Consider the following 14,205-nt stretch of genomic DNA (forward strand, 5'->3'; position numbering starts at 1 on the left):
TATGTGTACCTATATGTTCCTGTGAACGGGAGTGGGATAAGCTCGTGCATACTTTTCTGGGCTGCTAGGGGGGGAAATCATGCCCCTAAAAGCTCCACAATTAAAGTTTACTTGGCACTTATAATTAATTAAATGCGAATTACTTGACCATCCCCTCGCCTTAGTGCCATTAAAAGATCGCCTTATCCCTTGGGGTTTTCTTTTCACATCAATCCATTTATTGTAAAATACGCCGGTCTAGGGGCCAAGCTTCGTGGTTTTCCTTTTAGTTGCTTAACTTACAGGACATAAAATTAATGTATACATAATATAGTTCATAACTTACGGGCTAAATGCATTTTTTAGCTCTTATGGTTTCTTGCCCTTCGCTCACTTCATTTGTTTGTTATTTATTTTTGGTATATGCAAAACTGCAGAAAATAGTTTTCAGTTTCTCTTGTCGTAAAAACTTGCATATTATCTGTTTTATTTCTGACTTGATCTCTTTGGCATGCGACTCCATCGGTTGGGGGAATTGTGTAGGTTGGTTTTGGACTGAAGCAGACACTTAGTAAGCGGGAAAACGAATGCGTAGACACTATTGTATGGTACAACAATTACAAGTACATTTACCAACGCTATAACTAGTAGATCTATACTCATATGACTGATATGGTGACTTAGGCTAGAAAGATCTCCTCTCCTCCCCGCGCGTCCGTCTGTATATTTATTATTTGTCTGAGATGAGCCTAAGCGAGATTAGGCCTCTTATACGATACATCTAGATTAGTTTAAGTTTTAGTTTATGGGACGATTATATCTAGACATTAACTCTGCACTCTGCACTCTGCACTCCCTTAAATGATATGCTCTCTCTGTCTCTGTCGCTCTCGCTTTAGTTTGAGCCGCCGCGGAACTTAAGCCTCTATGAGATCTTCTTGAAAGACCAAAGAATCGAATATTTATACGGGCGAAAAGGGGGCCTGGTGGTGGCCAACTAATTTACGCATACGGCTAGGGTACTCTAAGGCCAGAGTAAGCTCCATTCGAAAGACTAATGCTACAACTTAGGTCTGATCTGCTGGGTATGTATTTACAATGAGTGGGAGGTTATGGGAGTGGGGGCCATTGGCCCCCAATTTTTACACTTATCTAGCCCCGATCTTTCAGATCCACCTCCCACAGACAAACAGTGGACTCCCAACTATAGTAGGCATGGCTGTGGTGGTTCACTGTAGCGGTTTCATCCCCTCCGTTAAAAGCGGGAGCAGCTCACTTACGCCTGCCCGGCGGCCACGAACTGCACCACACTGTTGTTGTTGGTGGGCTTCGCCGTCGTCACCGCCGCCGGCGCTGCTGCTGCTGTTGTTGCTTCTGTGGCTGAACCGGAAACGGAAGCGGCAGCGGCGGCGGCAACGGGACTCGCTTGGCACTCGGCGGCGGGCAGGCGCTTGACCAGCATGCGGCTTGACTTGACCGCTATCCATTCGTTGCGAGCGGCATCGAACCAAGTCAGGCCCAGATTGTAGCGCCCATTGAGATTGGCGTGCTGGCAATGAGAGAACCACCAGCCACCCTCATAGTTAGCAGCACAGTGCGTCTGCGAGATGTCCCGGTCGTCGTCGATGGCCGAGAACTGCATTCCCTGCTGGTAGTTCAGGGCATCGCTGGCGTTCCCGGAGTACTCGGCGATGTGCAGCCGATAGCCGTCGGCGCGGGAGGATATGTAGAAGCGCTTGTACTCGGCCACCCAAACGTTGTCGTAGATGTCCTGCATGTGCACCTGCAGCCGGCTGCAGTTGTCCACGGTCAGGTGGTGCAGCTGCTCGTTGCCAATCCAGAACTCACCGCCGGGCGCCCCGAATCCCTGGGCGTAGTCCGCCCACGAGCGGTTGAAGTCGGCGCTGCCGTCGAACCGCCGCTGCACCGTCGTCCAACCGTCGGCGGTGCAGTGCGTCATCAGCGGGTGTCGCTGGCCCGCGGGCGCAATCAGATGCAGTCCATCCGCCTGGGTGTGCACCTCGCTGCAGTCATGCGGCAGCTTGTTGATGATGGCCTCGTACTGGGTCTCCACGTTCTCCAGCTCGCTAACCAGGGTCTCGGCCAGGACGGAGTCGATGGGGGAGGAGGAGTCCTCCTGCGGCGTCTGCAGCTGGGCAATCTGGTGATGCGGCCGCTTGTGGGGCTTGTTCAGGTGGGAGAGCTGCGGGCAGGCAGGAAACAAATGGAAATCTCAGTTAGCTAGGGGGTAGTGATAGATAACTTAAGGCAATACCAAATTAAACGATCAAAGGATCTTACAGAAGCATTTAATTCACATTTTAGTATGGCTTTATAATCAGATAGCAAATATTTTGAAAAAGTTACGGATTTTTTTGCTTTGCATGTCATAGGTCTTTAGGGTCCTAGCAAATGTGGTCGTCACTCACCTTATTCTTCAGTTCATCGTTGACCAGTGACTGCAATCGGTCCACGTTGGTCCTCAGTTGGTCCACGTTGACGGACAGCTTCTTCATTCCCTCACGCTCCTCCTGCAGGACACTCACACTCACGGCCATGGCTTGCAGGGATCGGGCCGCGTTGGTGCCCTCCTCCCGGATCAGACTCTGCTCGGACGTGATCTGGGCGTTGGCGAACTCCAGCTTGGAGATCTCGTGCCGCAGCTCGGGGATGCTCTTGTCCATCTTAGTCTGCAGACCCTCCACGTCCTCGAGCAGCTCCAACATCGAGGTGTGCAGCTTGTCCAGCGAGGCGATCTGGCTGCTCAGGTTGAAGTTGGCATTGGCGATGCGGTGTTGCTCCACCTCGAGGCTCCGGACCCGCTCGTCGATGTGGTGGAACCGCAGGCCGTTCACCTGGCGGCGCAGGTTGCGCTGGGCCAGCTGCAGCTGGTGGATCTGCTCGCTCTGGAAGCGACAGTGACGACGCTTGTGGTCAGCAGTGGGTTCTAGGCCAGTGGGCTGAAAAAAGAAATGCGGAACATTAAAAGGAAATTCTTTAAAAAGTTCTAAAAATTCTACTCATTCTTGAACTGAAAGGTACTACTGATATTGTATATTTAGGATAGAACTAACACAAAAGATTGAAAGCTTTAAGTTTTTAAAAAGCACTTCATTCAGATTATAAGCCGTGTTGCAACACTCATAAGATTCCTTTCGCAAGTCACCCTGTTATTTTTAAGTTGAATATCATCAGAACATGATAGTTTGCTTGGTAATGCTGACCTCAACTCCCCTCACTTAACTTTAATTTTTCCTGCATAAGAAAACCCATGATAAAGACGATTCGGGGGAAAATCTCGTAAGCTGGCTGAGATTCTTTTGTCGCTGTGCGGGCTGGATTATGTGCTGGGAATTGAATGCTAAATCCATTTATTATAAATGCATTTCATAACCAGGCAGACAGCGCATGCCACAATAATGTCAGCTGCAGCTCCGCCGGCAGCTCGAGCTGCAGCTTTGCCCAAAAGCGTGTAAATCCCCGGAGCTGCTGGAGCCGCTGGCGTGGGTGGATTTGCATCCAACTCCCTTCCGCCGCCACCTCCCTCTGAATCTCCTGGCTCTCGGTGGTAAAAGCTGCATAAATTTCCACATACATACAGTATGCATAGAAATAATTTTGCTGAGTGACAGCAGCGAGCAGCTGTAAACCAAGGTAATGCCATTTGGGTCACATTCAGGCGGCGCCATGAATGAGTGTGTCCCAACGCCACAGGATCTACTCTGTATATTTGCCGCCCCAGGGTTTCCTTTCATTTATGTTCGTGGCCATCAGTCATAGAAATGTCCCGGGTAATTGACTAATAAAGGATGCTGGAGGGGACAAAAGCCGGCAGAAAGTGTCCTGCTAATGAATGCAATGAGTGAATGCGAAAAGAAATTATGAGATATATCCTGGGGAAAAGGGAAAAACAATTATGTTTCTTCTTTTAAAATCCTTTTGAGAGCTGTATTCTACTTTCATTTTCTTGTTGACCCCAATAGGTCAACCTTAAGAAACTTTACATTTTCCAATTAAAGGAGTGCAGGGCTTGGTTGTGTACAACATAAACAAAAATATTAAAAACATAAGTGGATTCCGAAGATTCAAAATTCCTAAAATCGATTCACTGTTTGGCTTACTCTCGAAAAAGTCACTTGCAAATTATATTTTCCGAAATTCCTGACCATTTTCCCGTCGAATTCAATTATTCTTGGGAAAAAGCTAACAAAAGTCCAACCAAAAATATGGAAAATATTCATGAATATTTATGCCCAAGTTGCGTTTGTGCCTCATCGGCATCGAACACTTTGGGCCGCTGCGAAAATGTTTTCATTGGCGGCGCAGCCACTGCTTTTCCCGCTTTTCCTCCGCATTTTCTCCGCTCCTTTGTTTGCTTTGCCTTCACGCACGTTTCGGTGGTGCAGTGGGGGGTTGGGTGGTTGGGTGGCTGGTGGCTGGGTGGCGGTTCAGTGGGAGGTCAGGCTCCAGCTCCAGCTCCAGCCTTGCCGTTGTTTTATGCGAAAGGTCACGAACGCGGCTAATACGACACGTTCGCGTTTTATATGAACTCTGGCCGAGACTGGGAAGTGGCCATCAAAACGGAGAAATCCTCGATATATATTCGGGCAAACGTGTCTCGTATATACGTTTATGTATTTCTAAGGCGGAAAGGTGCCGGCGCTGGCATATAAATTTCGCCCATCAACGCTATAATTAAATGTGATTTATGCGGCTCAAATTTCCGGGCGACTCGGAGACAAATGAATTTCTCTGTGTGCACTGGCCAATGGCCGCGTTAATTGAAATCGAAATTGAAGCATAAAAATTTCAAGTGTTTTTCGTGTGAAGTCATAAACAAAGGGATCAGTGGCAGGGGTAGGGAACTAATTAATTTCCAGGGCTGCCCGGGCTGTTTCGTGGATTAAAAGTGAACATTTTACATGCTGAACTTAAGTGAAAGCTAACAAGGATTTGCTATTAGCACGACAGCAATTCCAGGGGGACGGGAGTGGGTGCATGGGGCACATGGAGCATAGAAAAGGGCAAAAATCCGCTCCTGTTCCTGTTCCTGTTCCTGCTGCTCCTCGGCGAATTGTCGTAAAAATTTAATAGGACTTTTGTGCGATGCTTGAAAAAGTTACGCTTACTGGCAGGCAGATAGGAAAAGTGGGCTGGGGGAGTCGCAGGGCGCCGCAAAACGCCATTAAGTTAATGCGCATTTGGGGGCCAGGAACGCTCGTTGCCAGGACGACCTCAAAGTCAACGTCAACCTGATCCCTGGCCGAGAACTGGCAGACGTGTGCATAATTTGAAACTAAAATGTAGCCCACAAATATTCCAACCTTCCGAAATCTGAGCCCCTGACAAATGTTTCAATAAAGATATCCTCGCAACTGAAATGTGTATCAAAAGTACAAGTGTATTTTACCGAAACAAAGGGTATCGGCCAGCAGCACTTCAACAATCAAACAAATTGCCGGCAACAGAAGCGTCGGAGGAGGGTTGGTATGTAACATGAACCAAAGGCAAAATAAATATCAACATAAATAAGGTAAAAATGCCAGGCACTATATGTGTATCTGTGGGGGAGTTTGGGGAGGAGTACGAAAACAGATGTACGAAAAGAACCGAAACCGGATTCTCCGTGTCAGGCTGCCTTGGGCTCCTGCTCCTTGTCGATTTCTTCGTCTTCCCACTGCCGTCCTGCGCCTGACATTTGTTTGCCCTGCTAATTTAACAGCCAGTCCCTCATATGTACAATGCCCCATGCCCCATCCGAAGACCCCCCGAGTTATAGTAGCATCAATAACCAATGATAAACATTTGTGTTTATCCTTCTTTCGGCTCGAATATCTGGCCCCAACTGTTGCAAGTGACAGCTTTCATCAAAGCAATTTGTTACATAATGCGTGAACATGTTGGTTGTGTTTGCCTTTATATCGGGGCATCAATCTGCAGACAGTTTGCAATTAGAGTTCGCAAATTATATTTGGCTTCGCCCCTGTCACCGGCAGATGTTTATGGGTTCAAGTGTTATCACCTCTGGGCAAGAAAATAAATAGATAGCTGTCTCTACCCATTAAATCAGGCTTATTCTGTCTAATTTATCAAGGTGAATTGAACTAGTATTGTTTGATTGGGTGGGTTATTAAATCTATATGAGCATGAACTATAGATTTGAGTTTAACTGAAAGATCTAGCCTCGAATTTCTGTTTAATTTCCACAAAATAAATATTTATCTCTAGTTCAACATCTCTATGGCAACCAGTAAAATGTATACCAAATGTTTTCCTACTTATTTGCCCAGCTTTTTTATTTATATGCGTTTAATATTTCCGCCAGCCATTTCCCGGAATTCTCAGTCTCTGGTTTCCGTCCAATCCCCAAAGGTTTTTCGGGTTTTGCATAACTTTACTGCTTTGGCTTTGTACATTTTTCTTGGCTAATCAAATAAAGGAAAGTTGATTAAATTTAACCAGCCACACACAGAAAAGGAATTTGTTGTCTATCTTTTCGTATTTCCCTTTTCGTGGCTGCCACCTGTGCAATTTTATTGTTTGTTTTTTTATTTATTTTGTAGCTGAATATCCTGGGGCTGGCTTCTCCGTTTCCATCTGCCCTCCACGTTGTGCACCTCCGCCCTTTGTTATCTGCCTTTTGCTCTTTGTTCTAATTTAACCTAATTTCTGCTTTGCTGCGCTGCCATAATAACAATTTTCAAAAATTGCTTTTGGTTTTTGTGATGAGAAAGTTCAAGAACTGGTTTTGTTGGTCAAAAAGCGCCCCCTCCTCTCGCTGCTTTTTGGTGGGAAAGAAGCCGGCGAGGATGGAAAAAAGTAATGAAAAGGATCAAATTGTGCTGAAGCATCGCGACGGGGGACTGAGGGATATGGCAGGGGAACTGATTATCGGAGCACTCGAGAGCATCTGCCGCAGCCCCATCTACCATCTACCATCTACCATCCACCATATACCACTCCGCATCTCCAACTCCTGCTGTTGGCTGCCAAAAACTTGGCAAGACAAGAGACAAAGGCTGGTCCTCCGTCTGTCCATCAAGTTGGCCTTAGCCAGTTCCCAAAGCAGCTGGCCAGTGAATCCCATTCCCCTCCCTCGAAAACCCCCACTCTTTTTGACTCAGGGCGATTAAAAGGTGATTTCCTGCTCTTTGTTTTGCAATTTTCAGCAATTTCGCTTTATATTTTGGCAACGGCCTGCCCATTAATGATACGAGTATATATAAGCCTACACACAGGCTCTTGGGAATACGAGGATATATGGATATATGGTATGTGATGCGTGTGCTCCGAGGTCCGGCGAAAGCCGCTTAAGCTGCCTGGATGAGCACTTAATCCCCGCCCTGTACTTAAGGAGTCTCAAGGGTATATCGAACCTGAGTTAACTGTGAATTGAAGGTTAACCATGGTCAATCGATCTCGGCGGAATAGAAATAAATCACCAAAGCTAATGGCCATCAGAATTAATTGATAAAGCTAGTGTTCACTACTCTGATATTACATTAAAGTACACTATATTTTAATCTTTATTTCTTAAAAAAAATATTAATCCTCTTGTACTTTAAACCATAGGAACCAAGTTATAGTTTTTAAAAGGGTATTGTACAGTTGCAACCGCGTAAATTCACCTTATACTTGCTTATATTTTTCTTAAATTTCTATTTCGCCCTTTTGAGACGCTCAAGTAATTGCTTTGGCTCGTCGAAATTTCCTCGCCATTGTGGGCGAACAATAAACATATACAATTTCCCACAAGCAAGTGAAATTCGCTGGCGAAAGGTATATATGTGCCCACGTAATTTTCTCTAAGCAAGCAAATTTCGGTTGAGCCAAACTTCAAAGTGGAGCGCACCGGGTGAATAATGCTGAAGGAACGGCAGCCCGCAACCAGCAACCAGATCAAAACAGGTGGCAGCCAAACCAGTTTGAAGGGGGGCTTAAGGGGAGCCGGGCCCCACTGACATATTTCGAGATGGTCGAACGACGCAACCACATTCTCATATTGGAGCGGACTGACGCATAATCCTTTTAATGAAGCAACCTGGGCTTGTTACCTGGCTGCCTTCCCATCGCCGTGGCTTTACCTGTTGGCAGCTGCCTTTGTTTTCGCTCCAAGTTGCCCCATTGTTGATGCTGCTGCTGTTGCTGCTGCTGTTGCTGCAAGCCCTTTATTGACATTAATTATAATTAAGAAGGCGGACGGGTGTTGAGTCCTTCCATCCCTGTGCAGCGTACACAGGACGTCAGGGCACGCCAGTCCGAATCCCTCACTTTCAGATCCGATTTCTAGAACTCCGCTCGGATTCATGTATTCCCCCATCATTCAGTGTAAGCCTGACATGAGAGCCCTCGTAAGTATGCCAGGACTCTGACGAAAGGACGCCACTGATCATGGCTTCATCGTTCCCGGCAATCTCTTTATGATTCGGCTGGGGCCCGGAACATTAAGGCTCTGAACGTGTGGCCTAAGTGGCTGCCAGGGGCGGGTCGACCCCGGCATTAAATATTAAATACGACAACGTCCTGCGGTGCGTATGAGTAATTTGGCCAACGCATGTGTGGCAGGCCATTAAAACGCCGAGGCAAAAGCGGATTGCGACTTCGGACCCACTCGTTAGCACATCGTGCCGCCCACCGCCCACCGCCCTCAGCTTTTGCCGCTCCTCACCTGGCGGAGGATTCGCCGTATAAAGTAAGGCATAAAACGGCCAGATAATGCCCCGCCAGGTTGGCGGTCGCTTTATGGGACGCACTTAAGGCGAAAACAAAACAAAGCGGCGGCTTTCTTTCGGGGGTCGTAAAAGGGGCACAGTGGGAAAAATAGGGCCATGCTTATTTTAAAATATTAACCATTTGTTTAACCCTTAGCTTTTAGACTAGTTGAAGTAATACTTATAAGTATTATTCTTGAAAATCACAATTTTTAAAGTTTTTTGGTATTACTTGGAACTGAAGGATTACAAAATTAAAGTTTATATCGGCTCTAACTAGGAACTAATAATTTTTAAAATAGTGTTCCATGTAAAAAGTTTTATTTTACAACATGGAAAATAATGAATTTAGTTGACTCTAGCTAGGATCACTCATTGTTATTTCCAAAATGTACTATCATATTTAAATATTTTTTTAGTGATATTTGAATACTACATTTTTCTTCAGTGCAGGACTGTTTTACATTGGCCCTCGCATGCTTAGCTGATGATTAGCATAAAGCGGGTACTCACCTCTTGGCTGGCGTCCTGGCTGCCGCTCTCCTCCTCCACGCTGGCCGAGCTGCCCTCCTTGCGGGTCCCCTTCTGCAGCCGGACGAGGGCGTGCTGGAAGTCCTGCTCCTGCTGGAGGACCTCCTCGCGCAGCTCCTGGACGTAGACCTCGGTCTGCTGCTGGCGCTCCCGCTGGGCGGCCAGCTCCAGCTTGAGCTGCTGGTAGTCACTGCGGATGGTGGCCAGATCCTCGAAGGTGGAGCTGCGCTGCTGAACGTCCCTGGCCACGTTGCCGGCCGTCCTCTGCAGGTCCACCAGCTGCTTGCGGATCTCGGAGATGGTCTGCTGCAGCCACTCGACGGTCAGGCGCTCCTTGTTGCCACTCTGCGAGGAGCGCAGCGAGGCCACCTCCTCCCTGCGAGCAGAGAATTTAATGAAATCGCTAATTAGCAGGGGTACGTAACGCTTAAATTGCTGCACACTCCGACCAGGAAATCTAATTTAAATTGACATTTTCAGGCTGTCGGCCAACTTAATTGCCAATGCGGCCGGCGTGCGGTCCACTAATGGGATTTCGACCTGCACTCAATCATGCTCCAGCACCACCGGCGCTCTGCCGCTAAATTTCCGTCGGCCATTTAAATTGAGCGCTGCGAAATTATTGCGCAACCCCTAAAAACATTGTCAGCAAACAGAAATCACAGAAGTCATGCGGACAAAAATTAACAAAAAACGATGGCAAACTTTGCCGGAAACACACAAAATAAAAATCAAGAGAGGCCAGACCGCAAACAACAAGTGCTGGCGAAAACGATGTTTAAATGTTCAAAATGAAAATGTTGTAGCACTTGTGGCAGTTGGCAGCTACCAAAAAATAGGAGGAGTGCGAGAACAAGACCGAGACCGAACGGAACGCATTTTTGTGGCATTTCAGACAATTAAAGTAGTCAGTTGGAAGGAAGCGGAAACGGAAGCAGAGCCACAAGAAGCAGAACAAATTCGGGCGTAGGTAAAAAGTTTTGTTTTTCGAGAGCCAGCTGCTGTTTTATTTTCACTGTCAAAAGAGCACGGCTGTATAAAATTTTCATAAGGAAAAACCCAACCGGCAACAAGACACAAAACGAAATAAGCCAAAGAAAGTTGCTTTCGCCTCCTCTTGGCTCGGTGTGCCCTGTACACTGTACATACATCACATCACATTCGGTTGGGTTTTTATTTACGGCTGCGTATACGTAATATTTCAAATTGTTGCATTGTGCGTGGGCGGTTTTTGTTAATTTTATGGCTTTCGCTGAAGTTTTTGTGGCCCGGGCCAGACAGACTACGAGAAGTTATGGATTGTTTGGCCCCATGTTCAGTATAATTACTTAAATATTTAATTAAAACGGGTGAGGGTCGGAAAAGGCAGGGATGTTGAAAGCATAGACTGACCCAGAGATGTGCCCCAAGGCAAACATGTATCGCAAACATGTATCGCCAAATATTTGGTGTGTTTTATTAAAACAAATGGGTTTTTAGCACTCTTTTGGAAACTCGGATTACTATTCCAACAAAAAACACTTTCTAGCCCCTGACCATTGGAAACTTTTGTAATGCCAAACCAACTGAATTTCCCTTTTCGCCTGGCAATTTTTCGCTTCGCTGCTGCACAGTCTTTTCCAACAAAAAACTGGCTGTCATTCAAGTGAAAATTGAAAATGCTGTCAATGACATGCGAGCAAATTGAAAACGCAACATGAACACTGCAAATGCCGAACTTCATCGGCCCTGATTTGATGACGTCTGGCGGTGTTCGCATCTGGATTCTCAGATTTTTCCGGTTTTTCCGATTTTCCCCATTTTAATTACCAAATTGGATGCAGCGGTGTAAGTTTCGAAGCGAACGTTATCAAATATACTCAAATCAACGGAGTGGACTCGCCCAGCACGCCAGTGTGCCCAATCAGATAATGATGTTGTCTAACTGAGGGAACAGCTTATCCAGGTGGGCGGGGGCGGGATTGGGGGCGTGGGTGTCGGTCGGGGGCACAGTGGTCGGTTTGTGTGGGTCGGCGATAGTGGATCACATAAACCACAACTGACATGACGTTTGACTGGCGTTTGCCCTGGGAGTTCTTGCTCCGCAGACTTGTCCCTTCAGCGAAACACACTCATATGTATATACATCATACAGGGTACATATAAACATGAGCGTGTGCTGAATTATTTACGGTGTCACTGACAAAGTTTACGATGTCCACGACAGCAACAACAATGTTCTGACCTTAGCTATTTGTTCAGTAAATTAAGAGTGTGCCATTTTTACGTATTTTTTACGCTGCCACAGGAGATGTTTCGGGGTCGGCGAAACTGATATGTGTGTGTGTTCTGCTCGATGAGACAATCATTATTAGTCAGCCCATGACAACAAAACAAATCACGAATACTACGCAAACTTGGGCCTGGCCGTTGGTCGTGTCTTTGCCCTGATTAGATGTCTTATCCCGCTTCTGCCTGGATTCCTCCCCCAACATATTTGTCTGAATTAGTCGGACACAGTCATGTTCCGCATAGGAATTCCTTCCTCATTGCACTGTTGGAGTGGGAGGACTGAGAAAAAATAAGGAATGCGAGTCCGTTTTTTCGCTATCAAAACAGACATAAATAATTGCAATCTTGTCAAGGGAAGATGGTGAAAACAATGGTGGTGCAATATGTTATTTGACCGGAAAATGGGGTTTATTGCTAGACGTTGATGCACTATAAGCAGTACAAACAAATGGCAAGCAAGCTCAAGTTATTTAACTCTAAGTAAAATATATTTTTTGATAATTAAGCAAAATAATAAATAATGTGATATTCTTTCTATCCCTTACTTTTAAAAGATAATAATCACTGTTTTCTTGTCCTCATCCAAAGCTAAATGTATGTTTTATGAGTAAAATTTCCTTAGTTGTCTAGGCTTAAGCCATGGGACTTTATATTCATGTTGTAAATGTAATGCAACTGTAAGTCTCATGTTTACAAGCTTCAGCTGGGATCTTTTCATTAAGACTTTATAATAAACAGAAAATATATTTAAAATCTACTTTAACTATATGATATGCCACAGCAATTTTTCTCTGCTAGAAACTGTTGCCCGCTTTGGAGGGCCATCAATTCGTTGGGCAAAGTTGGGCGACAAGTTCTACGTGACTGGGGGAAAGTTGGCGCCAAGTTGCGAGGCCACAAATTGCCAGCGAGACATTGACCAATGGTTGGGACCAGGACCTCCTCCGCTCAAATAAGAAATTCAAATTCGACTCGGGGCAGGTGGGTCGGGGGCAGCCCTGCTGGGCTCGGCTTTGCCGTCTCACCTGAGCTGGTTCAGTTCGCTGCGCATGTCGGCGTCCACGCTGGCCGCATTGGTGGTGAGCCGCAGGGATTTGCGCAGATTGTGCTCCAGCATCTCGTAATCCTCGCGGCGCCGCAGCATGAGGGCGTTGAGCTGCTTGGTCAGCAGGCGCACCTGGTCGGCCATCCGCCTGCCGTTCGAAGGGTCTTCCATGGAGCTGAGGTCCTCGCCATCCTCGTCGTCCTCGACGAAGCGCAGCAGCTCCACGCTGGATTCGGGCGCTTCCGTTTCCGGTTTCGAGTGCGCGACGGGCTTCTCCGAGGTCATCACCTTGGCGTCGCGCAACATGTTGTTCACGTCGCTGAGGACAACCCCAGCGGTGGCGGCTCCACGCACGGTTGCCACGGAAACCTGCAGCACTACCAGCAGCACAGCCAGCAGAATGGGCCGCAAAACGCTTGAGCCCGCCATTGTAGCAGGGCAATTTACTTTATTTGTTTTTCGGGTCTCGGAATGTTTGGCAAACTCGCATTCACACACCGCGCAAAAAAAGGACTCGAGTTAGATGGCCAATTTATGCAAATGACTGGCACGCATGCCGACACACAAAGGACTCCCGATTCGCGACTTTCCGGCGGCGTGACAGTCAAACACCTTATAAAGGGCGCTGGCAAACAATGCCACAATTATTCCTGCAGCTCGCCTCGGGCTTAATCCTCTTTGTTTGGCCAGGCTTTCTTTTCACTTTCGGTTGCGATTAGGTCCGCGGAAAGTTCGCACGAAGCACTGGGCAATTGTACTTTAACAAGAAGTCAGGGGTGACAGGCCTCTGGAACCAGAGGATGTTTTCAGCGCGGCGGTCTTCGAAGGACTAAAGCGCCGCGTCTTCGGCACCTCCTTTTATTCGCTTCGCCGCCTAACGCTCGGCTGCGCTCGGCACTCGTCGGCTGCCGAGAAGAGAGCAGGAGAGAGAGCGAAGTTGCGGTGGAGTGAGGTGGGTGGGAGTGGAGAAACCGAAGAGAGCAGGCACCTGCCCGAAGTTGCATGCAACAAGCAGAGAAGAGAGCTGCAAAGAGAGCGCTTCGAAATAAGAGAGAATCGGGGGGAAGACTAGACACTAGACCCTAAAATGTCCTTTTGAATGATTGCTATTACCAAAGATCATATCTATAAGGTTGCTGATCCTGGTCGGAGTTCAGAACAGAGCTCACTGCAATCCCAAAATGGCGGTCTAGCTATCTGGCTCCTCTTTTTCGCACTCGTCCTGCTCCTGACACATGGCGCATTTGCGGTGAGGCTACGGGGAAAACAGACTGCAACAAAACGGCAGATGTTTTGGCCCCATAGGCAGACGTAAAAGTGCGAAAACATATTGACGTGCTCCGAAACTGCAAGAAGAGGACCGAAAAACAGACGGGGCTTAAACCCTGAAAACGGGGAATCGGCGTTGCAAGGAGCTGAAGGAAACCTATCAATGGGCAAGGAAAGTGCAGCCAGAAAATTCTCCGTTCTCCTAGAATTTCTCGAATGCAGCTGGAACAACAAGATTTAACTGCTTCTTACCAAAGGATTTACTGAGGAAATACCCTAATAGGTAATCGGATACCGACCACCTACATTTAATGTCATGGATTCTAGCATCCATGGCTCAATTGAGTCAAGTTAGAAAAAAAATAGCAAAGATGAAAGGCTATACAGCTTTCATGCTGA

At 47.0% G+C, this 14,205-nt stretch overlaps 1 protein-coding gene across 1 annotated transcript; it reads right to left on the reverse strand.

Annotated features, from left to right (window-relative positions):
* Nucleotides 1-206: 206 nt before the first annotated feature.
* LOC119551779 (protein scabrous) lies at nt 207-13,353 on the reverse strand. The gene is made up of 4 exons (XM_037861308.1): nt 12,518-13,353; nt 9,204-9,597; nt 2,409-2,939; nt 207-2,182 (listed from the first exon to the last, which is right to left on the reverse strand). The coding sequence occupies exons 1-4, from the start codon at nt 12,964-12,966 to the stop codon at nt 1,256-1,258; spliced, it is 2,301 nt and encodes a 766-aa protein (XP_037717236.1). The 5' UTR covers nt 12,967-13,353; the 3' UTR covers nt 207-1,255.
* Between the last annotated feature and the right edge of the window lie 852 nt (nt 13,354-14,205).

The sequence above is a fragment of the Drosophila subpulchrella genome, chromosome 2R (assembly GCF_014743375.2).
Source record: "Drosophila subpulchrella strain 33 F10 #4 breed RU33 chromosome 2R, RU_Dsub_v1.1 Primary Assembly, whole genome shotgun sequence".
NCBI classification, from domain to species: Eukaryota; Metazoa; Arthropoda; class Insecta; order Diptera; family Drosophilidae; genus Drosophila; species Drosophila subpulchrella.